Raw genomic sequence first — 21,978 nt, 5'->3', positions numbered from 1 at the left:
GCCGGCTCCCCTTCGGAATAAGGCAGAGCCGGCCCTCCTTCCATAATTTCGGGAACTGCCCCTCTCGCAGACAGCGGTTGAGCAGCCCCCGAAACTCCTCCCCGAGGTGCACGAGAATCAGCGCAAGCACTTTCCCGTGCACCCCGTCTGGACCCGGTGCCCTCTTCCTTGTCTGGAGGCGGTCGAGGACCACCTCCATTTCGACGTCGGTGACGGGAGGCGGATCCGCCTCCATCTCTTCTCCCTCCGCGTCAGGCGGCTGTCGGGCCATCCTCGGAGGAGAAAACCCTCGCGGATTGCCGGGGAATAGATCCCCGACAATCTCCCCCAGCAGAGCTGGCTGAAGGGTCTCCGTTAGCGGGGTCGCCTGTGGGCGCAATTTGTCTCGCGCCCACTTATACGGCCGGCCCCATGGGTCTCTTTCGATACCCTCCACCAGCTCCTCGAAGGCTTCCTCCTTGGCCCGACCGATGGCCAGCTGCAGCTCCTTGCGATTTTCCACATACACCGCATACAGCTGACCATCCCTCTCCTCGTCCCGGGGACTGCGCCGCCTGCTTCGACTATAGGCCCTTCGGGCCGCGTTGCAGGCGACGCGAAGGGCGGCAATCTCCGCCGACCACCAATAGACCGCCCGCCTAGGGGGGGCTCGACCTACGCTTGGCATGGCCGCCCGGCACACCACTGTGAAAGCGTCGCCGAGACGGTCAGCCGCGTCGTCCACCCCCATTCCGTCTAGAGGCGGGAGGCTCCAGCGGCCGACGATGGCCAACCTAACCTAACCTAACCTTTTTTTTTTTTTTTTTTTTTTTTTTTTTTTTTTTTTTTGTTTTCGCAGGGGAATGCATTTACGCACTGAGTGTGGGACTCCTGGGCCGCTATCCAGCCCAGACTACCCACTAAACCCCTGCGGGTGCCATCGGCCGCTTTACAGGGAGGCGCCTCGGATCTATCTAACACAAGACGCCTCAGCGACTGGCCGGTCTCTTTCGCCAGAGACCGGACTCACCATTCTCAGGGGCCCACCGACACCTGGTGGACCCCTGCCGACGGGTGGGACTTTAGTCCCACCGATTACGGAGGCGCTTGCAAGCGCGCAAGGTAGCGCCTGCGTCGCACCCCCGTCCGCCTTCTGCGGATCGGCTCCGCGAGGGGGTGGTCCTCGCGGTTCCTTTCCTCGGCCTCCCTCTGTGACATAACAGTCTCACAGAAGGAGGCCACTGCCGCCCAGGCTCCGTCACTCCCGAGCATCGCATTGACGACACTCGGGAGCGACAGGTCCGCTCCACCAAGCGCTGCCACCAGATCGTGGCGCTGCCGACTCCATCTGGAACACTGCTCTAGGACATGTTGAGCAGTGTCCTCAGCCTCGCCACAATCATGGCATACAGGCTCAGACTCCCTCTGGGCCACGCGGTGCAGATACACACCGAAGCAGCCGTGCCCGGTGAGTATCTGCGTCACGCGGAAGGTGAGAGGCTTGCGTCTTCTCAGCATCCACCTCTCCAGGACCTGACGGAGGGCCCCTACTGTGCGTACACCATACTCTGCCCGCGCCAGGTCCGCCTCCCACCTCCGCATGAGTTCCTCTTGCCCTCGCAATCGAACCCGCCGGATGACCTCCACCGTGGGGTGCTCGCCGATCTCCCTCCTGTTTGCCACAAAGTGGTACACCTCGGCGAGCACCTCCGCCACTAACTCCCATGGCGGGTCGCCCGCAAGGGCTGTGGCCGCAGAGAACGCCACTGTACGGTACCCCCGTATCACCCTTAGCGCGATCACCTTCTGCGCCTGCCGCAGAAGGCGTTTATTCGTCGCGTCAAGGGCGTCCACCCAAATGGGGGCCCCGTACATCGCCATACTCCGACACACGCCAGAGTACAGCCTCCTCACGGCGTCACTGGGTCCACCCAGATTTGGAAGGAGTCGGCCCAGTGACGCAGCCGCCCTGACTATCCTCGGCCCCAGCTCGCGAAAGTGGGGGCCGAAGGACCATCTTCCGTCAAGGATGAGACCCAGATATTTCATCTGAGTACTCACCCTCAACTCCTCATGACCCACCTGGAGGCGCGCCCCTGGGGGAGGTCCCCGCGTCCGGGCCCCGCGGAAGAGGAGGACTTCGGTCTTATCCAGACGGACCCGAAGCCCTAGCCTCTCTATGCGGCCGACCAAAAGGGCAAGGCCCATTTCAGCCAACCGCGCCGCCTCGCCGAAATTCGCACCCCGAGACGTGAAGAGAGTGTCATCCGCGTAGCAGATGACACCCGTCCCGGGGGGAAGCCGGCACCGCAAGACCCAGTCGTAGGCGATGTCCCACAGGATAGGGCCGAGAATCGACCCCTGTGGCACACCGCATCCGACGCTCCGCCGAACCATACGACCCCCCCCGTCCTCGTACAGGACAACACGATCCTCCAGGTACACCCCCAACAGCCGCCGCAGATACGAGGGCACCCCAAAGTACCGGAGTGCCTCCCGTATTACACTGTGCGGGATGCTGTTGAAGGCGTTGGCGACGTCTAAAGACGTCGCCAGGGTCACATCGCCTTCTCGATCCGCCTCCTCCGTCACCGACCGTAGACGTCTGAGGGCATCGATGGTGGACCTCTTGGCCCGGAATCCATACTGCATGTCAGATAGACGCGGTCCCGGGCCGTCCTCCACATGCTGAACGAGGCGAGAAGCCACAACACTCTCCAGGGCCTTCCCAGCCTCGCTCAGCAAGACTAGAGGTCGCACTGCCGAAGCCGAGTCCAGGGGCCGGCTCCCCTTCGGAATAAGGCAGAGTCGGCCCTCTTTCCATGGTAACGGGAACTGCCCCTCCCGCAGGCAGCGGTCGAGCAGTCCCCGAAACTCCTCCTCGAGATGCACGAGAATTAGCGCAAGCACTCTCCCGTGCACCCCGTCTGGACCCGGTGCCCTCTTCCTTGTTCGGAGGCGGTCGAGCACCACCCCCATTTCGGCATCGGTGACGGAAGGCGGATTAGCCTCCACCTCACCTTCCTCCACTTCGTCAGGCGGCTGTCGGGCCATCCTTGGAGGAGAAAACCCCCGCGGACTGCCGGGGAACAGGTCCCCGACAATATCTCCCAGCAGGGCCGGTTGGAGGGTCTCCGTTAATGGGGCTGCCTGTGGACGCAATTTGTCACGCGCCCATTTGTACGGCCGGCCCCACGGATCTCTTTCTATGCCCTCCACCAGCTCCTCGAAGGCTTCCTCCTTGGCCCGACTGATGGCCAGCTGCAGCTCCTTCCGTTTGTCGACATATACTGCATACAGCCGACCATCCCTCTCCTCGTCCCGGGTGTTGCGTCGCCTGTTTCGACTATAGGCCCTTCGGGCCGCATTGCAGGCAGTGCGGAGGGCGGCAATCTCCGCCGACCACCAATAGATCGCCCGCCTAGGGGGCGCTCGTCCTACGCTAGGCATGGCCGCTCGGCACACCGCTGTGAAAGTGGCGCCGAGACGGCTAGCCGCTTCGTCCACCCCCATTCTAGCTAAAGGCGGAAGACTCCATCGGCCGACGATGGCCGCCTCTTCCGCCAACTCCCGGTCGAGTCGTGTGAGGGCCCAACGCGGGAACCGGCTGCGCACCCGGGGCGATGACACCGCCTGACTTTGGGGAGTGGCAGACACCTCGAACCGAATATACCAGTGATCCGAGAGTGTCTCCACTCCCACTTCGACCCTCCAATCCATCACTGTGCGTGCGGCGGCAGGGGTAGCGAACGTCAAGTCCACCATCGAGCCGCCCGTCCGCCGCACGCATGTGTAGGCCGACCCCCTATTTAGCAGAGTCAGCCCCGCAGCCAGCGCCCACTCTTCAACCTTTCGCCCCTTAGGTTCCGTGGCTGGGTTCCCCCACGCCGTTGATTTGGCGTTGAAGTCGCCAGCCACAATGACCTTTAGAGGCGCCAGCCGCCTTACCTCCGGCCCCAGAGCGTCCATAAACTGCTCCAGGTCCGGCAGATCCCGATTCGGAGAGAAGTAGACACCAATTATGGCGTACTCTCCCCGAACCGCCACGACAAAACCATTTCCTCTCCTCTTAGTCACGAGGGGAGGGGCGGCACCAGACCTAGCCACGATGGCCACGGAGCCATCCAGATCACCTGTCCAGTGGGACAGGGCGGGAATCGCGTACGGCTCCGAGACCACCGCGACATCCACATCCCACTCCGCCATGGATTGCAGGAAGAGATCCTGCGCCCTGGCACAGTGGTTGAGGTTGGCCTGGAGGAAGGCGACCCCCATCACTCCTCCATTTGGCCATCCGACGCCGCCTCTTGTCTATCCTCTCGCGGAGGAGGGGACGATCCCTTCCCTCTGGTTGACGGGGGATTGCATGACCTACCCCCCATCACATGGTCCGCCGGCTTGCCAGCGTCGCGGCAAACTGCGCAGCGGGGCTCCGCGGTGCAGGAAGAGGACAAATGCCCCGCCTCCCCACATCTGTAGCAGAGCCGACTGCGGTCCGTCTGCGAGGGACACAGCGCTGCAGTGTGCCCCTTCCCCATGCACTTGTAACAGTGCATGGGGCGCGCCTCCAAGTGTCGGAGCTGCACGCGGCCCCAACCCACCCTGAGGCTACCCGCCTCGACCAGCTTTTTGGCTGCCGTTACCGGGCAGCGCATCAGGGCAGAGCCAGAGCCCCGCCAGTCCGAGCGGATTTCGCCTACCCAGACGTGATCCTCTGTGCAGCTCCCAGCTTGTGCAACCGCAGCTTTTATTCGCTGCACAGTAGCCGCATCGTTCAGACCCGTCATGCGGAAGTCCGCAGTTTTGACAGGTCTGGAGACATCCGCGACGCCAGCCAAGGCCACCTTCAAGGCCGAGGCAAGTGCGTCCGCCTTGCCTGAGCTAGAGGAGCCGGGGACCTCAATTAATCTCGCTCCAGTCGCACTCGGGCGAATCCGAAGCGAGCCAATGCCCAACTCCTCCAGGTTCACCTCTTGCTCGGCCTTGAGGAGGGCGGAACCGTATGTGGCCCCATTTTGCACTGCCTCCGGCTGTAACTTAAGAATTACAGCCGAGGAGCTAGGGGTCGACAGTTTCTTCGCCGCCCTCACTGGCGCCGCCTTGGGGGACTCCTTGGGCACAGACGTAGGCGCCCCCTTGGGCGCCACCGTAGGCTTGGGCACGGTTGAGGGGGCCCCCTTGGGTACCGCCTCGGGCTTGGGCTTGGACTTTTTGCCCTTTCCCTTCCCTTTGCTCCTCCTCCCAACCTCAACCCAGGGGAGCTCCGGGGGTCCGTCGACCAGAATTGCCGAGGTCGTCGGCCCATCCTCAACTCCAGGAAGCTTCGGGAATCCGTCCGGAGCTGCAGAGGTCGTCGGCCCCCGCTCCATCCCCTCCTCGATAAATTCCCCACTACAGCCTTCCACTTCCGCCCGATCAGTCGGCAGCGCCGGACTTAAGCCGGAGGCCTCCGCAATGGCCGCTCTAGTAGCCCTCGCCACCTCCGAACTATCACCCGCCAGTGGGGGGCGGGTGGTCATCCGAGGGAGGCAAAACTTCAGCTCTGCTAGGCGGCCATCTATCATTTTCGCTATGGAAGCCTCCAGCCTCTCCATCAGCTCTTTCTCCGCAGGTGCACCTGACCGCTGTTCCGCAGCTCGCGCAGCCTGATTGGCCTCTCGGCGGGCCTCCTCAAACCCACTGCGGAGCGCAGCGACCTCTGCCCTCATGTTGGCCACCTCTCTTTGGAGACGACCGTTATCGGCTCTGAGACGTCGGACCTCATCCGACTCACTACGCGACACCAGGGTGTCCATAATATCCCTGATGTCCGTAGAGGCCCGCAAAATTTTTGCACTGTAGCCCCCTTTGAGGGAGGTGGTCTTTCTGACGAGGCTGGTTATAATTCCCAGCCTCTCCACCGCGGTGGCCATAAGTCCCTCAGCACCCAAGGCACTGAAGTCCCGTACCTCAATGGGGGCCACATCCGACCCTTCGTCCCCACTCGGGTGTTCTCCCCTCCGGAAGGCCCGAGTCCCCAGAGTGGCTGAGAACGAGGCCTCCACATCCTCCTCCCGGCTCCTTCGCGTTTCAGCCCGGGCTCCCGTCGTATTCGAGGCACCTCGAGCCTTCCCCCTTTTTGCCTTCGACAATGTTTCCGGCCGTGTCCACTCAACCTCCGTGTCCGAACCGGATCCGGACCCACTCGCTACCTCTGAGTAGAGGCGCTTGGTACCCAGCACCGATTCGGACAGCGAGGTGATGGAGCCCACACTTCCCAGCGGATTCCACAGCCTTCCTTGGACCGTTCCTTCCCCTTCCGATCCACCGCGACTTCCTTCATGTTCGGACCTGGACCGCTCCTTATCACTTCCGTCCTTCCCGCCCGAACTTTTCTCTCCCCCCACCAAACTCTTCCCCCCACGCTTTCCACTCCTTCCCTTTAGTTGGCCCTGAGAAGGGCCGTTTGATTGGCCCTGAGAAGGGCCGTTTGGGTGGCCCTGAGAAGGGCCGTTAGGGTGGCCCTGAGAAGGGCCCTTTTTCAGGAAACGCCCGGAGGCGTCCCGCAATTGAGTTCCGTTCATTTTAAGCGCAACGATTGCTCCTTCTTGCACAGTGCCAATTAGCCGTCGGCCTGCCACTCCGTTACGGTGGTCAGGACGCGACGTTGCCCAGGGGACGCGACGAGGACGCTAGCACTGTGGGGTGTCCCCCAACCTAACCTAACCTAACCTAACCTAACCTAACCTAACCTAACCTAACCCTCATATCCATTTGTTCCCCTACATCCCAGTGAATTTTCTCTTTAGTGCACCTCGTGTATCCTTCGATATAACAAGTGTTTTCAGTGCAGTTTTCTCCATAATTCCTCTTTAAAAAAAATTCATTTAGTTTCCGTGAACGCCATACTTAGGCGCTAACACTTAAATAATTCTTTAAAATTTTTTCTTGCTATCCCTTGATCGTCTTTGGTTGTAGTTCTGCTTACTTACCTGTCTCCCGGCTCCCTGTGAAGTTTCATCGCTTTCCGTTGCATCCTTGTTGCATTTTCACCTGTAACATAGAAATTTTTCATACAAATTTTAATAAAATCACACTTTTTCCCCTTTTTTCCAAGTTTTTCCTATCGGACCCTCGCTAGCTTGTTGCACCATCTTATCAGGCTAACGGAGGCGCATCTTTTGACGCCTCACACGTCTCGATAGGACCACCCGTTTTTGAAATCGTATTTTCACGATCTTCAAAAAGTCTACCTAAGCCCCTCAGGCACGTGGTCGACTCATATCCATTTGTTCCCCTACATCCCAGTGAATTTTCTCTTTAGTGCATCTCGTGTATCCTTCGATATAACAAGTGTTTTCAGTGCAGTTTTCTCCATAATTCCTCTTTAAAAAAATTCATTTAGTTTCCGTGAACGCCATACTTAGGCGCTAACACTTAAATAATTCTTTAAAATTTTTTCTTGCTATCCCTTGATCGTCTTTGGTTGTAGTTCTGCTTACTTACCTGTCTCCCGGCTCCCTGTGAAGTTTCATCGCTTTCCGTTGCATCCTTGTTGCATTTTCACCTGTAACATAGAAATTTTTCATACAAATTTTAATAAAATCACACTTTTTCCCCTTTTTTCCAAGTTTTTCCTATCGGACCCTCGCTAGCTTGTTGCACCATCTTATCAGGCTAACGGAGGCGCATCTTTTGACGCCTCACACGTCTCGATAGGACCACCCATTTTTGAAATTTTCGCCCATCACACCCGCCCAATTGTGTTCAGGTTGTAAAAGGGACTTCACTTGGGACACTCCATACCCAGATCTACTTCGCTTTTACCGCCACCTAGGGCCAAAAATTGTCACCTAAATTAACAGCTCCCTTAATAACAATAGTTTAGGATTACTTTGCTAGTTCTACCCGTCCTCTACTTCGGAAAATTATTGTATATTGTTATTCTTTCTTCTGTTGTTCTCCCTCGCCTCCTCAACTTTTACTTACATAGACGATATTCTAAATTTTTTTCATACTTTCTTCTAAACACTTTTCCGATCTAAGACAACATGGTCCTAGCCCATTCACCACCGCGTAAAGCGGCCAATACTCGCCCCCCAGACAGGAACCTCCCCCGCATCCCCGAAACTCCTGCGGACATTATCACGCAGCAAAGCCCCTCACCGCAACCCTCTACCTCCAGAGCGGGACGTTCGCATTCTCTTTCCCCGCGCGCCTCCTCTAGGCTGGCTTCAATCCGGGAATCATCCCCTAGCCAGGATCTGCGCACGCCTCCCCCATCTCCATCTAGGGGGAGAATTTCGCTTTCACCCCCTCCCAGCAGCCAAGCGTCACCCAGGTCGATTGACCATGACGTGACTGTAATGGCCGTCCCGGACCACTGGGAATCGCTTTCGCCCCCAGTCACACCTACTCCACCTTTATTGTATTCACCCCCCACCCAAGTTCCATCCACTGCGACACCCGTCACACTCGTCGTACCCGCACCCGTCGCACCCGCCGCACCCGTCGCACCCGCCGCACCCGCCGCACCCGCCGCACCCACCGCACCCACCTCAACCCCGGATACTCACCTCCAAGCTGCTCTATCCAACATCATAGAAGCGGCCAAAGAAATTATCACCAAAATAAGTGAGGGCAAGAGCGTCACCAGCGCAAACAAAAAGCGCATCCAAGAGCTCGCGAGGGGCATCATGGGCTCGGTGGAGAAGGCGCAGCAGACGGAGCTCCCCAAGCCCGTCTCGGATACTATCCTTCTGGCAATCAGGGAGAGTATCCGGGACGAGTTCAAGGCCCAAGCGCCCGTCCTCGCGTCACCTCCGGCTCCAGCCCTGAGGTCCTTCGCGGCTGTTGCTTCAACACCCCCGCCACCCAAACGCACCCCCCCGCCGCCACCTCCCCCACCACCTAAGCGCACCCTCCCTTCGCTGGTCATCAAGGCCAAAGAGACCGGGGCCCGACGGCCTGACGTCCTTGACGAGTGGCGTAAGAATGTCAGGTTTAGGGACACCACTTTCGCCCCCACCAACGTGCGCCCTCTGCGCAATAATATGGTGAAGGTTGACTTCGAAACCGTGGCGCAGCGGGATGACGTCATGGCGAAAGTAAACAAGCTCCCCGGGGTGGTTGCCGAGGAAAGCAAACTTCGGAAACCGCTTATCATCTTGAAGGGCATTAACACCCAACTACGAAAGGAAGAGCTGGTGGAGGTGGTGAGCGGACAGAACCAAGTGAGCGCCGCAGACATTCGCTTCTGCTTCGCACTGAAGAATCGGAACGAGAAGCTCTACAATGCTGTTTTAGAAGTTGCGCCAGCTGTCCGTCGAATGCTAGTCGAGGCGGGCCGGGCCAATGTGGAGCACCAGCGCGTGCACGTCGAGGACTTCAGTCGATTCGTGCAGTGCCGCAAATGCCTCCAATTCGGCCACACCGGCAATAAGTGCTCGGCGGAATTCTATCCGTGCGCGCACTGTGGCTCCTCGGCCCACCACATCTCAAACTGCGCTCACAAATCAGATGCATCACAACTAAACTGCTTTAATTGCAAACGGTCAAACGACAAATCCACCGGTCACTCTGCCCTTGACTCCAAAAAGTGCCCCAAAATCATCAAAGCCATGACAGCCCTTAGCGACTCCACCGACTATGGTTATTAAACGAATAGAGTTAACACAATGCAACCTCAACCGCTGCTACATAGCGCAACAAGAATTCTTCATCAACTTTCGCAACAGCAACTCTGACATTGCTCTCATCTCAGAACCATATGTAGGCCCTCACCTCGAGATGAGGCCTCCCCCAGACATGAACGCATTCCAGTTTCCCAACGGCTCCCGCGTCAAGGCGTGCGTGGTGACCAAAGCCACTGTGGCTGCGGTCGGGGTCACGCAGCTGTCCTCAGCGAATCTGGCCGTCGTCCGTGTCAAACTAGGATCAAAATCTTTAAACGTAGTCTCCATTTACGTCGAACCCGACATAGACAAACACTCCACGATACACAAGCTAGACCATTTCCTAAGGACTACCAGATCCTCGCTGCGGATAGTGGGCGGCGATGTCAACGGCAGCCACCGGGAGTGGGGGGAGACACAGGACAATGATCGGGGGGAGGAAATTTGCACACTTATGGCCTCAAACGATATGGCTGTTTGCAACACCGGCAATGAGCCCACGTTTGAGGCCATAAGACACGGCAACCTCTGCTCGTCAATAGTGGATGTCACATATGCGTCACAAAACCTCATAGACAGGCTGGAGGACTGGCTTGTGGACCGCGCGATCTGCCCTTCATCCGACCACAACGGGATTACTTTCAAAATAACCCCAACTCACAACATCGGAAAAACTGCTAAATCGACCACTTTCAAATACTCCACTTACAGAGCGGACTGGACAGACTTCCGCACACAAATACAATCAGCCACCGAACATCTTGTCACCCACACAGACTTCTCCACCCTCACCGAAACCGACCTAGACCAAACGGTAAATCAACTAACCACAGCCATACAAAACGTCTGCAACAGAGTCTTCCACAGAAAGCAAAAACCTAAATATTTCAACCCATGGTGGTCAGAAGAGCTGGAATCACAAAAGAAAAATTGCATCCGACTACACCATCGTCTCCACAACCTGAAAAAGGCCAACAAACCTCTCGACAACATCATCAAAGAATACACAGAGGCAAAGCGAAACTACGCCAAAGCCATCTCAAAACAATCCACCGAACACTTCAGACAGTTCTGCGACGCGCAGGGGAAAGAGGACGTCTGGGCCATCACAAACCGCCTCATAAAGGATGCACCCCTAAGGAAACCACCACAAACTCTAAAAATTGACAAAACCTACACTGACAACACCAACGACACCGCAACCGCACTGCTAAACCACTTCTATCCTGACGACACTCCCGATCTGACAGCACGCCAGCAACACCTGCGAGACACCACAAGAAACCCACCTAACACACCAGACGACATACTCTTCACCACCGACGAGATAAGGGAGTGCCTAAGCCACACCAATCCCAAAAAAGCCCCCGGAGCCGACCATCTAACCTCAGACATCTGCGCACAAGCCTTTGACGCCATCCCCCAATTCTTCACGGAACTTTACAACAGAAGTCTGGAATTAGGCTACTTCCCCAAAATATGGAAACAGGCGGTGGTTAAAATAATTCCAAAACCAAATAAACCGGCAGAACAACTCAGCTCGTACCGCCCGATCGGACTCATTGCAGTTTTCGGGAAAATCCTGGAAAAACTGATCATCAAAAGGCTAGAGCATAAATCGGAACAAGAGGAATCTCTGAACAAAACCCAATTCGGCTTCAGACCCCAAACATCGACGGTGGACGCGCTTGAGCGGGCCCTGAAAATAGTAAAAACGGCCAAAGAGAAAAAGCGACAGGTCATAGCGATATCTCTCGATATAAAGGCCGCTTTCGACAACGCCTGGTGGCCTGCCTTATTCCAGCGATTACACCACATACGATGCCCCAGAAATCTATATAAACTCATCCAAAGTTACTTCACCGACAGGAGGGTCACCCTGGATTATGGGGAGAGCGCGTCGTCCAAATCGCTGACCAAGGGCTGCGTCCAGGGATCCGCTTGCGGCCCAGTCTTTTGGAATTTAATACTAGACGAACTTCTATCCATGCTGCTACCGGACAATGCCCACATACAAGCCTTTGCTGACGACGTGCTTCTCATAGTCGAGGGAAAGTCGAGAGAGGAGGTAGAACGCACTACCAACACCTGTCTTCGCGAGATATACTCTTGGGGAGATAGAGTAAAACTGCGATTCGCACCGGAAAAGACGCAATGCATATCATTCACAACACAAACCCTAACAGCTGAAATAGAAATGAACAATGTCCGTATACCTTTTACAACCCAAATTAAACTTCTTGGCGTAATCATTGACAATAAACTAAACTTCATCCAACATTCTAAATACATAATAGGGAAAGCTACGAGAATTTTCAAAAATCTGTGCAAATTTGTTAGACCCACTTGGGGAATACATCCGGAAAATGTAGAATGTATATACAGGCAGGTGATAACACCCATAATAACTTATGCGGCGGGAATCTGGGGAACAGCTACAGGGTTCTGTTCGGTTCGCAGAGCCCTCCGTTCGTTCCAAAGAGCGTTTGCCATTAGGGCGATCCGAGGATTTCACACGATCTCTGCCGTCGCCGCGGATGCGCTAGCGCGGTTCCCGCCGCTACACCTTGTGGTGGAGGAGGCGCGCGAGACGCACCTTATCAAACAATCTGGCACGTTGGGCTCCCTCCCTGAGGACATTGGTCTGTACAGACGCGTCCGGATCAGGGACCTCCTGCACCCAGCCAAGCGGGTCACGATAGACTACGATACGGCGACCACGCAGGAGGAAACCGACTACCTGATGAACCCGGAGGCACCCAATGTCTTCACGGATGGGAGCAAACACGAAAACGGAGATACGGGGTCGGCATTTGTCGTCATCATGGAGGGACTGCCGGGGGGATCCGTGACCAGAAAATTCAAACTGTGCCGAACCTCTACAGTATTCATGGCCGAACTCTACGCTATAGCCCAAGCCTTGGAGTGGCTTCGCGCTCGGAACCACTCCTCGGCAAAAATCTTTACAGATTCTCTCTCCGCTCTAAAGGCTATCCAGGACCGCAGCAACACAGACCACCTTGTGAATCGCATTCACAAGGACCTGTTCTTGCTGCGGTCCAGGAACCAGATGGTGGACTTCGTGTGGACGAAGGCTCACGTCGGGATAGTGGGAAACGAGATCGCGGACGCGGCAGCCAAAGCGGCGGCCTCCAAAAAGACCGCGTCCGAGGTCAATTTCTTCCCACTGTCCCACGCCAAGCGACTCCTGAAAGCGAAAACGCTACAGGCTTGGCAGGCGGAGTACCAGTCGACCACACAGGGAGCCACCACCAAAGCCTTCTTCCCGCTCATCTGTCACATCCCTTCCGCTCTAAGCGTCTTTAAAATTTCCTTCTCTCTCACTCAGATTCTAACTGGCCACGGATTCCACAAAACTTACCTCTCCAAATTTAAAATCACTGATGACGACAAATGCCCTTGCGATGGCACTACAGCCCAAGATATACCACACCTTCTAAGAGAGTGCCCTATATTCGACAAGACACGCCATGACTACGTCACGGCGTGTCTACGCAATAAAATCGACGAATTTGACCTGATCCAGACCTCAACAAAAGAAGAAACGACAACGACATTCTTGAAATTGGTAGACAATATCGTCTACAATCTCAAAACCATCAATGGGACATAAATCTCTAAAATCTGTCATTTCTCCCAAAAACCTCCTCCCCTCCTAACATAACACAGATAGATGCACGCAACTTTGTATCAAATAGCAAAGAAAAACGTGCATCTAAACTTAGTGATTTATGTAAAATTGTGCCCAAATCAAGCCACTATTCCTAATATTTCAAAAAAAAAAACCTAACCTAACCTTTTTTTTTTTTTTTTTTTGTTTTCGCAGGGGAATGCATTTACGCACTGAGTGTGGGACTCCTGGGCCGCTATCCAGCCCAGACTACCCACTAAACCCCTGCGGGTGCCATCGGCCGCTTTACAGGGAGGCGCCTCGGATCTATCTAGCACAAGACGCCTCAGCGACTGGCCGGTCTCTTTCGCCAGAGACCGGACTCACCATTCTCAGGGGCCCACCGACACCTGGTGGACCCCTGCCGACGGGTGGGACTTTAGTCCCACCGATTACGGAGGCGCTTGCAAGCGCGCAAGGTAGCGCCTGCGTCGCACCCCCGTCCGCCTTTTGCGGATCGGCTCCGCGAGGGGGTGGTCCTCGCGGTTCCTTTCCTCGGCCTCCCTCTGTGACATAACAGTCTCACAGAAGGAGGCCACTGCCGCCCAGGCTCCGTCACTCCCGAGCATCGCATTGACGACACTCGGGAGCGACAGATCCACTCCACCGAGCACTGCCACCAGATCGTGGCGCTGCCGACTCCACCTGGGACACTGCTCTAGAACATGTTGAGCAGTGTCCCGAGCCTCGCCACAATCGTGGCAGACCGGCTCGGTCTCCCGCTGGGCCACGCGGTGCAGGTACTCACCGAAGCAGCCATGCCCGGTGAGCACCTGCGTCATGCGGAAGGTGAGAGGCTTGCGCCGCCTCAACATCCATCTCTCCAGGACCTGGCGCAGGGCCTCCACTGTGCGTACACCGTACGTTGCCCGCGCCAGGTCTGCCTCCCACCTCCGCATGAGTTCCGCTTGCCCTCGCAAGCGGACCCGCCGGACCATCTCAGGCGAGGGGTGCTCGCCGATTTCCCTCCTGTTCGCCACAAAGTGGTAAACCTCGGCGAGCACCTCCGCCACCAACTCCCACGGCGGGTCGCCCGCGAGGGCTGTGGCCGCAGAGAACGCCACTGTACGGTACCCCCGTATCGCCCTTACCGCGATCACCTTCTGCGCCTGCCGGAGAAGGCGCTTATTCTCCGCGGCAAGGGCGTCCACCCAAACGGGGGCGCCGTACATCGCCATACTCCGGCACACGCCGGAGTACAGCTTCCGTACAGCGTCGCTGGGCCCACCCAGATTGGGCAGGAGTCGGCCCAGCGACGCAGCCGTCCTGATGATCCTTTGCCCCAGCTCTCGGAAGTGGGGGACAAAGGACCATCTCCCGTCGAGGATGAGGCCCAGGTATTTCATCTGGGCACTCACCCTCAACTCCTCATGACCCACCTGGAGGCGCGCCCCTGGGGGAGGTCCTCGCGCCCGGGCCCCGCGGAAGAGGAGGACTTCGGTCTTATCCAGTCGGACCCGAAGCCCCAGCCTCTCTATGCGGCCGACCAAAAGGGCGAGGCCCGTTTCGGCCAGCCGCGCCGCCTCACCGAAATTCGCACCCCGGGACGTGAAGAGAGTGTCATCCGCATAGCAGATGACACCCGTCCCGGGGGGAAGCCGGCACCGCAGGACCCAATCGTATGCGATGTCCCACAGGATAGGGCCGAGAATCGACCCCTGCGGGACACCGCACCCGACGCCCCGCCGGACCATTTGACCTCCCCTGTCCTCGTACAGGACGACCCGCTCCTCCAGGTACGCCCCCAACAGCCCCCGCAGGTACGAGGGCACTCCGAAGTACCGGAGCGCCTCCCGTATTACACAGTGCGGGATACTGTTGAAGGCGTTGGCGATGTCTAACGACGTCGCCAGGGTCACCTCGCCTTCTCGATCCGCCTCCTCCGTCACCGACCGCAGACGCCTGAGGGCGTCGATGGTGGACCTCTTGGCCCGGAATCCGTACTGCACGTCAGAGAGACGCGGTCCCGGGCCTTCCTCCACATGCCGAACGAGGCGAGAGGCCACAACGCTCTCTAGGGCCTTCCCAGCCTCGCTCAGCAGGACCAGAGGTCGCACCGCCGAAGCCGAGTCCAAGGGCCGGCTCCCCTTCGGAATAAGGCAGAGCCGGCCCTCCTTCCATAATTTCGGGAACTGCCCCTCTCGCAGACAGCGGTTGAGCAGCCCCCGAAACTCCTCCCCGAGGTGCACGAGAATCAGCGCAAGCACTTTCCCGTGCACCCCGTCTGGACCCGGTGCCCTCTTCCTTGTCTGGAGGCGGTCGAGGACCACCTCCATTTCGACGTCGGTGACGGGAGGCGGATCCGCCTCCACCTCTTCTCCCTCCGCGTCAGGCGGCTGTCGGGCCATCCTCGGAGGAGAAAACCCTCGCGGATTGCCGGGGAATAGATCCCCGACAATCTCCCCCAGCAGAGCTGGCTGAAGGGTCTCCGTTAGCGGGGTCGCCTGTGGGCGCAATTTGTCTCGCGCCCACTTATACGGCCGGCCCCATGGGTCTCTTTCGATACCCTCCACCAGCTCCTCGAAGGCTTCCTCCTTGGCCCGACCGATGGCCAGCTGCAGCTCCTTACGGTTTTCCACATACACCGCATACAGCTGACCATCCCTCTCCTCGTCCCGGGGACTGCGCCGCCTGCTTCGACTATAGGCCCTTCGGGCCGCGTTGCAGGCGACGCGAAGGGCGGCAATCTCCGCCGACCACCAATAGACCGCCCGCCTAGGGGGGGCTCGACCTACGCTTGGCATGGCCGCCCGGCACACCGCTGTGAAAGCGTCGCCGAGACGGTCAGCCGCGTCGTCCACCCCCATTCCGTCTAGAGGCGGGAGGCTCCAGCGGCCGACGATGGCCGCCTCTTCCGCCAGCTCCCGGTCAAGCCGCGTAAGGGCCCAGCGCGGGAACCGGCTGCGCACCCGGGACGATGATGCCGCCTGACATTGGGGGGCGGCCGACACCTCGAACCGAATATACAAGTGGTCCGAGAGTGTCTCCACCCCCCCTTCCACCCTCCAGTCCGACACGGAGCGCGCGGCGGAGGGGGTGGCGAACGTCAGGTCCACCACCGATCCGCCCGTCCGTCGCACGCACGTGTGGGCTGTCCCCCTGTTTAGGAGAGACAGCCCCGCGGCCAGCGCCCACTCTTCCACCTTTCGCCCCTTGGGCTCCGTGGCCGGGTTCCCCCACGCCGTTGATTTGGCGTTGAAGTCACCGGCCACGAAGACCTTTAGGGGCGCTAACCGCCTTATTTCCGGCCCCAGGGCATCCAAGAACCGCTCCAGGGCCGGCAAATCCCGGTTCGGGGAGAAGTAAACACCAATTATGGCGTACTCTCCCCGAACCGCCACCACAAAGCCGTTCCCTCTCTTCTTAATCGCGAGGGGAGGGGCGGCACCAGGCCTAGCCACGATGGCCACGAGGCCATCCAGATCCCCCGCCCAGTGAGGCAGGGAGGGAACCGCGTACGGCTCCGCGACCACCGCGACATCCAAATCCCACTCCGCCATGGATTGCAGGAGGAGATCCTGCGCCCTAGCGGAGTGGTTGAGGTTGGCCTGGAGGAAGGTGACCCCCATCACTCCTCCATTTGGCCGACTGGCGCCTCCCCTTGCCTTCCCTCGCGCGGAGGAGGGGACGGCCCTTTCCCTCGGATCGGGGGTGGGTTGCAGGCCCTACCCCCCATCACGTGGCCCGCCGGCTTGCCGGCGTCGCGGCATACCGCGCAGCGGGGCTCCGCTGTGCAGGAGGCGGACAAATGCCCTGCCTCCCCGCACCTATAGCAGAGCCGGCTGCGGTCCGTCTGCGAGGGGCACAGCGATGCGGTGTGCCCCTTCCCCATGCACTTGTAGCAGTGCATGGGGCGCGCCTCCAGGTGCCGGAGTTGCACTCGACTCCAGCCTACCGTGAGGCTGCCCGCCTCGATCAGCTTTTTAGCCGTCGTGACCGGGCAGCGCATCAGGGCAGAGCCAGAGCCCCGCCAGTCTGAGCGGATTTCACCCACCCAGACCTGGTCCTCCGTGCAGCTCCCGGCTTGCGCGACCGCAGCCTTTATCCGCTGCGCCGTTGCCGCATCATTCAGGCCCGTCACGCGGAAGTCCGCGGTTTTGACGGGCCTGGAAACGTCCGCGACGCCGGAAAGGGCCGCCTTCAAGGCCGATGCAAGCGCATCTGCCTTGTCTGAGTTGGAGGGGCCAGAGACCTCGATTAGCCTCGCTCCGGTCGCACTCGGGCGAATCCGAAGCGAGCCGATTCCTAGCCCCTCCAGGCTCACCGCCTGCTCGGCCTTGAGGAGGGCGGAGCTGTATGTGGCCCCTTTTTGCGCTGCCTCTGGCTGTAACTTGAGAATTACAGCCGAGGAGCTAGGGGCCGACAGCTTGGCCGCCCTCGCTGGCGCCGCCCTGGGGGGTGCCTTGGGCGCCGTTGCAGTGGCCTTTGTTGGGGCCGCCGCCGGTCGCTCCGCAGGTTTGGGCTGGGACTTCTTTCCCACGCCCTTCCCCTTCCCCCTCCTCCCCCGGACTTCGACCCAGGGGAGCTCCGGGCATTCGTCGACCACAGCTGTTGAGGTCGACGGCCCGAAGGGCCCCCACTCTGTAACTCCCGCAGCACCTACCCCCTTACAACCCCGCCTCTCAGAGGCCGGGCGTGCAGGGGCCCGAACCTCCAGCTCCACCGGCTGCTCAAGCCGCGGCGCCGGACCCAGGCCGGAGGCCTCCTCAATGGCCGTCCTTGCAGCCCTCGCCACCTCGGAGTTGTCACCCGCCAGAGGTGGACGAGTGGCACTCCGAGGACATCCAGCCAGTCCTAGCGCTGCCAGACGGCCATCAATTAATCTGGCCATCCTCTGCTCCAGCTCATCCTCCACTGGAGCTGCCTGCCGCTGTACCGTCCGCGCAGCCTGAGCAGCCTCACGGCGGGCCTCCTCGAACCCCCGGCGGAGCGCAGCGACCTCAGCCTTCATAATGGCCACCTCCCTTTGGAGGCGACCATTATCGGCCTTAAGGCGTCGAACTTCGTCCGACTCGCTGCGCGCCACCAGGGTGTCCACGATATCCCTGATATCCGAGGAGGCCCGCATAATTTTGGAGTTGAAGCCCCCCTTGAGGGCGGCAGTCTTCCCGACGAGGCTGGTTATAATACCCAGCCTCTCCACCGCAGTGGCCATGAGTCCATCAGCACCCATGGCCCCAAAGTCCCGCGCATCAATGGGGGCCACCACCACATCATCGTCCCCACCATTCAGGGGTCCTCCCCTCCGGAAGGCCCGAGCCCCTAGAGAGGCCGAGAAGGAAGCCTCGGCATCCTCCTCTTGACTCCTCCTCGCTTCAGCCCGGGCCCTCGTCAGGTGCGAGGCACCCCGAGCCTTGCCCCTCTTCGCCACTGATTGTGCCCGTGGCACACCGACCTCAGTGTCGGTGCCGGAACCAGTCGCCACCTCAGAATAGAGGCGCTTGTTGCCCAGCACCGACTCCGACAACGAGGTGATGGAGCCCGCACTTCCCAACAGGCTCCCCATCCTCTCTTGGCCCACAGCGAGGCCACTCCCGTCAGTTTCCTCCCCAGCGGAATGTTCAGACCCTGAACATTCCATTTCCCCCCTTCCCTTTGTTTGGCCCTGAGAAGGGCCTTTTGGGTGGCCCTGAGAAGGGCCTTTTGGGTGGCCCTGAGAAGGGCCTTTTGGGTGGCCCTGAGAAGGGCCTTTTGGGTGGCCCTGAGAAGGGCCTTTTTTCAGGAAACGCCCGCGGGCGTCCCTCATTATTTGGTCATTAGACGACATTCTTCACAGTTCGCAAATTGCTCCTTCTGCACAGTGCACTTTAGCCGTCGGCCTAACCAAACCTAACCTAACCTAACCTTTTTTTTTTTTTTTTTTTTTTTTTGTTTTCGCAGGGGAATGCATTTACGCACTGAGTGTGGGACTCCTGGGCAGCTAATCGGCCCAGACTACCCACTAAACCCCTGCGGATGCCATCGGCCGCTTTTTACAAAGAGGCGCCTCGGATCTAACTAGCACAAGGCGCCTCAGCGACTGGCCGGTCTCTATCACCAGAGACCGGACTCTCCACTCTCAGGGGCCCTCCGACATCTGGAGGACCCCTGCCGCCGGGTGGGACCCTTGTCCCACCGATTCAGGGGGGCGCCCGCAGGCGCGCCCCCAACCACCAAGGCGAGCCGCACGCCATCCAGTCCGGAAGCAGACCGGAGGCAGCGGCTCTCCGTCTTATTCGGCCGCAGAGGATAGGGACAGCGGCGCACCGTAATACCGGCAGTCCTCCTCCTCTGCGGCCCCACCGACCACCATGCCTGCGCCATGGCCGCGCCTCATTCGGCCGCAGAGGATAGGGACAGCGGCGCACCGTAATACCGGCAGTCCTCCTCCTCTGCGGCCCCACCGATCACCATGTTTGCGCCATGGCCGCGCCTGGTCGCGGAGGATAGGGAGAGCGGCGCACCGTAATACCAACCCCTCCTCTTCCCCCGCGACCCCTACCACGGCTGTAAGAGTAGAGGGCTTAGCCCTCTTCTCTCACAGCCACTGAGCCAATTGGCTCTCCAACCTGGGTTACCCGACATGGGTAACCCACCACCAGTTGCCAGGACATTTGCCAACGGCTAACAAGACCCCTAAACGGGGAGTTATTAACCGTCGCCCAGGGTGCACCAGCCCAATAACTTGTCAGCCGCCGCTATCACCGAATCAAAGATCAAGTGACAGAAGCAAACCTTCAAATCATCGAGCCAACGTGGAGGTTTCCTGACAGTAGCACCCCAACCTTTTTTTTTTTTTTTTTTTTTTTTTTTTTTTTTTTTTTTTTTTTTTTTTTTTTTTTTTTTTTTTTTTTTTTTTTTTTTTTTTTTTTTTTTTTTTTTTTTTTTTGTTTTCGCAGGGGAATGCATTTACGCACTGAGTGTGGGACTCCTGGGCCGCTATCCAGCCCAGACTACCCACTAAACCCCTGCGGGTGCCATCGGCCGCTTTACAGGGAGGCGCCTCGGATCTATCTAACACAAGACGCCTCAGCGACTGGCCGGTCTCTTTCGCCAGAGACCGGACTCACCATTCTCAGGGGCCCACCGACACCTGGTGGACCCCTGCCGTCGGGTGGGACTAGTCCCACCGATTTAGGGGGGCGCCTGCAGGCGCGCAAGGTAGCGCCTGCGTCGCACCCCCGTCCGCCTTCTGCGGATCGGCTCCGCGAGGGGGTGGTCCTCGCGGTTCCTTTCCTCGGCCTCCCTCTGTGACATAACAGTCTCACAGAAGGAGGCCACTGCCGCCCAGGCTCCGTCACTCCCGAGCATCGCATTGACGACACTCGGGAGCGACAGATCCACTCCACCGAGCACTGCCACCAGATCGTGGCGCTGCCGACTCCACCTGGGACACTGCTCTAGAACATGTTGAGCAGTGTCCCGAGCCTCGCCACAATCGTGGCAGACCGGCTCGGTCTCCCGCTGGGCCACGCGGTGCAAGTACTCACCGAAGCAGCCATGCCCGGTGAGCACCTGCGTCATGCGGAAGGTGAGAGGCTTGCGCCGCCTCAACATCCATCTCTCCAGGACCTGGCGCAGGGCCTCCACTGTGCGTACACCGTACGTTGCCCGCGCCAGGTCTACCTCCCACCTCCGCATGAGTTCCGCTTGCCCTCGCAAGCGGACCCGCCGGACCATCTCAGGCGAGGGGTGCTCGCCGATTTCCCTCCTGTTCGCCACAAAGTGGTAAACCTCGGCGAGCACCTCCGCCACCAACTCCCACGGCGGGTCGCCCGCGAGGGCTGTGGCCGCAGAGAACGCCACTGTACGGTACCCCCGTATCGCCCTTACCGCGATCACCTTCTGCGCCTGCCGGAGAAGGCGCTTATTCTCCGCGGCAAGGGCGTCCACCCAAACGGGGGCGCCGTACATCGCCATACTCCGGCACACGCCGGAGTACAGCTTCCGTACAGCGTCGCTGGGCCCACCCAGATTGGGCAGGAGTCGGCCCAGCGACGCAGCCGTCCTGATGATCCTTTGCCCCAGCTCTCGGAAGTGGGGGACAAAGGACCATCTCCCGTCGAGGATGAGGCCCAGGTATTTCATCTGGGCACTCACCCTCAACTCCTCATGACCCACCTGGAGGCGCGCCCCTGGGGGAGGTCCTCGCGTCCGGGCCCCGCGGAAGAGGAGGACTTCGGTCTTATCCAGTCGGACCCGAAGCCCCAACCTCTCTATGCGGCCGACCAAAAGGGCGAGGCCCGTTTCGGCCAGCCGCGCCGCCTCACCGAAATTCGCACCCCGGGACGTGAAGAGAGTGTCATCCGCATAGCAGATGACACCCGTCCCGGGGGGAAGCCGGCACCGCAGGACCCAATCGTATGCGATGTCCCACAGGATAGGGCCGAGAATCGACCCCTGCGGGACACCGCACCCGACGCCCCGTCGGACCATTTGACCTCCCCTGTCCTCGTACAGGACGACCCGCTCCTCCAGGTACGCCCCCAACAGCCCCCGCAGGTACGAGGGCACTCCGAAGTACCGGAGCGCCTCCCGTATTACACAGTGCGGGATACTGTTGAAGGCGTTGGCGATGTCTAACGACGTCGCCAGGGTCACCTCGCCTTCTCTGTCCGCCTCCTCCGTCACCGACCGCAGACGCCTGAGGGCGTCGATGGTGGACCTCTTGGCCCG

The 21,978-nt window shown here is 59.2% G+C and overlaps 3 protein-coding genes across 3 annotated transcripts; all 3 read right to left on the bottom strand.

Annotated features, from left to right (window-relative positions):
* Window positions 1–4,253: 4,253 nt before the first annotated feature.
* On the bottom strand, window positions 4,254–6,542 carry LOC128683255 (uncharacterized). The gene has a single exon (XM_053768679.2). It carries the CDS (start codon window positions 6,540–6,542, stop codon window positions 4,254–4,256), a length of 2,289 nt encoding a protein of 762 aa, XP_053624654.2.
* A 6,738-nt stretch (window positions 6,543–13,280) lies between these two features.
* On the bottom strand, window positions 13,281–16,892 carry LOC135310057 (uncharacterized). Its single transcript, XM_064437032.1, has 2 exons — window positions 16,459–16,892; window positions 13,281–13,308 (listed from the first exon to the last, which is right to left on the bottom strand). The coding sequence occupies exons 1-2, from the start codon at window positions 16,890–16,892 to the stop codon at window positions 13,281–13,283; spliced, it is 462 nt and encodes a 153-aa protein (XP_064293102.1).
* LOC128683249 (uncharacterized) lies at window positions 16,892–18,904 on the bottom strand. Its single transcript, XM_053768673.1, has one exon. It carries the CDS (start codon window positions 18,902–18,904, stop codon window positions 16,892–16,894), a length of 2,013 nt encoding a protein of 670 aa, XP_053624648.1.
* Window positions 18,905–21,978: the final 3,074 nt, after the last annotated feature.

This window comes from Plodia interpunctella, chromosome Z (genome assembly GCF_027563975.2).
Source record: "Plodia interpunctella isolate USDA-ARS_2022_Savannah chromosome Z, ilPloInte3.2, whole genome shotgun sequence".
Lineage (NCBI taxonomy): Eukaryota > Metazoa > Arthropoda > Insecta > Lepidoptera > Pyralidae > Plodia > Plodia interpunctella.
The sequence above is the reverse complement of the archived record's forward strand: the minus strand, read 5'-3'. Positions and strand labels throughout refer to the sequence as shown.

What these genes read in the sequence shown, in the direction of transcription:
- LOC135310057 (XM_064437032.1), bottom strand. Translation starts at nt 16,892, where the DNA reads ATGGGGGTCACCTTCCTCCAGGCCAACCTCAACCACTCCGCTAGGGCG. An exon ending in AAGGGGCGAAAGGTGGAAGA is followed by an intron (nt 13,309 to 16,458) that starts GTGGGCGCTGGC and finishes GTGTTATGTTAG; the next exon opens with GAGGGGAGGAGGTTTTTGGG.
- LOC128683249 (XM_053768673.1), bottom strand. Translation starts at nt 18,904, where the DNA reads ATGGAATGTTCAGGGTCTGAACATTCCGCTGGGGAGGAAACTGACGGG.
- LOC128683255 (XM_053768679.2), bottom strand. Translation starts at nt 6,542, where the DNA reads ATGAACGGAACTCAATTGCGGGACGCCTCCGGGCGTTTCCTGAAAAAG.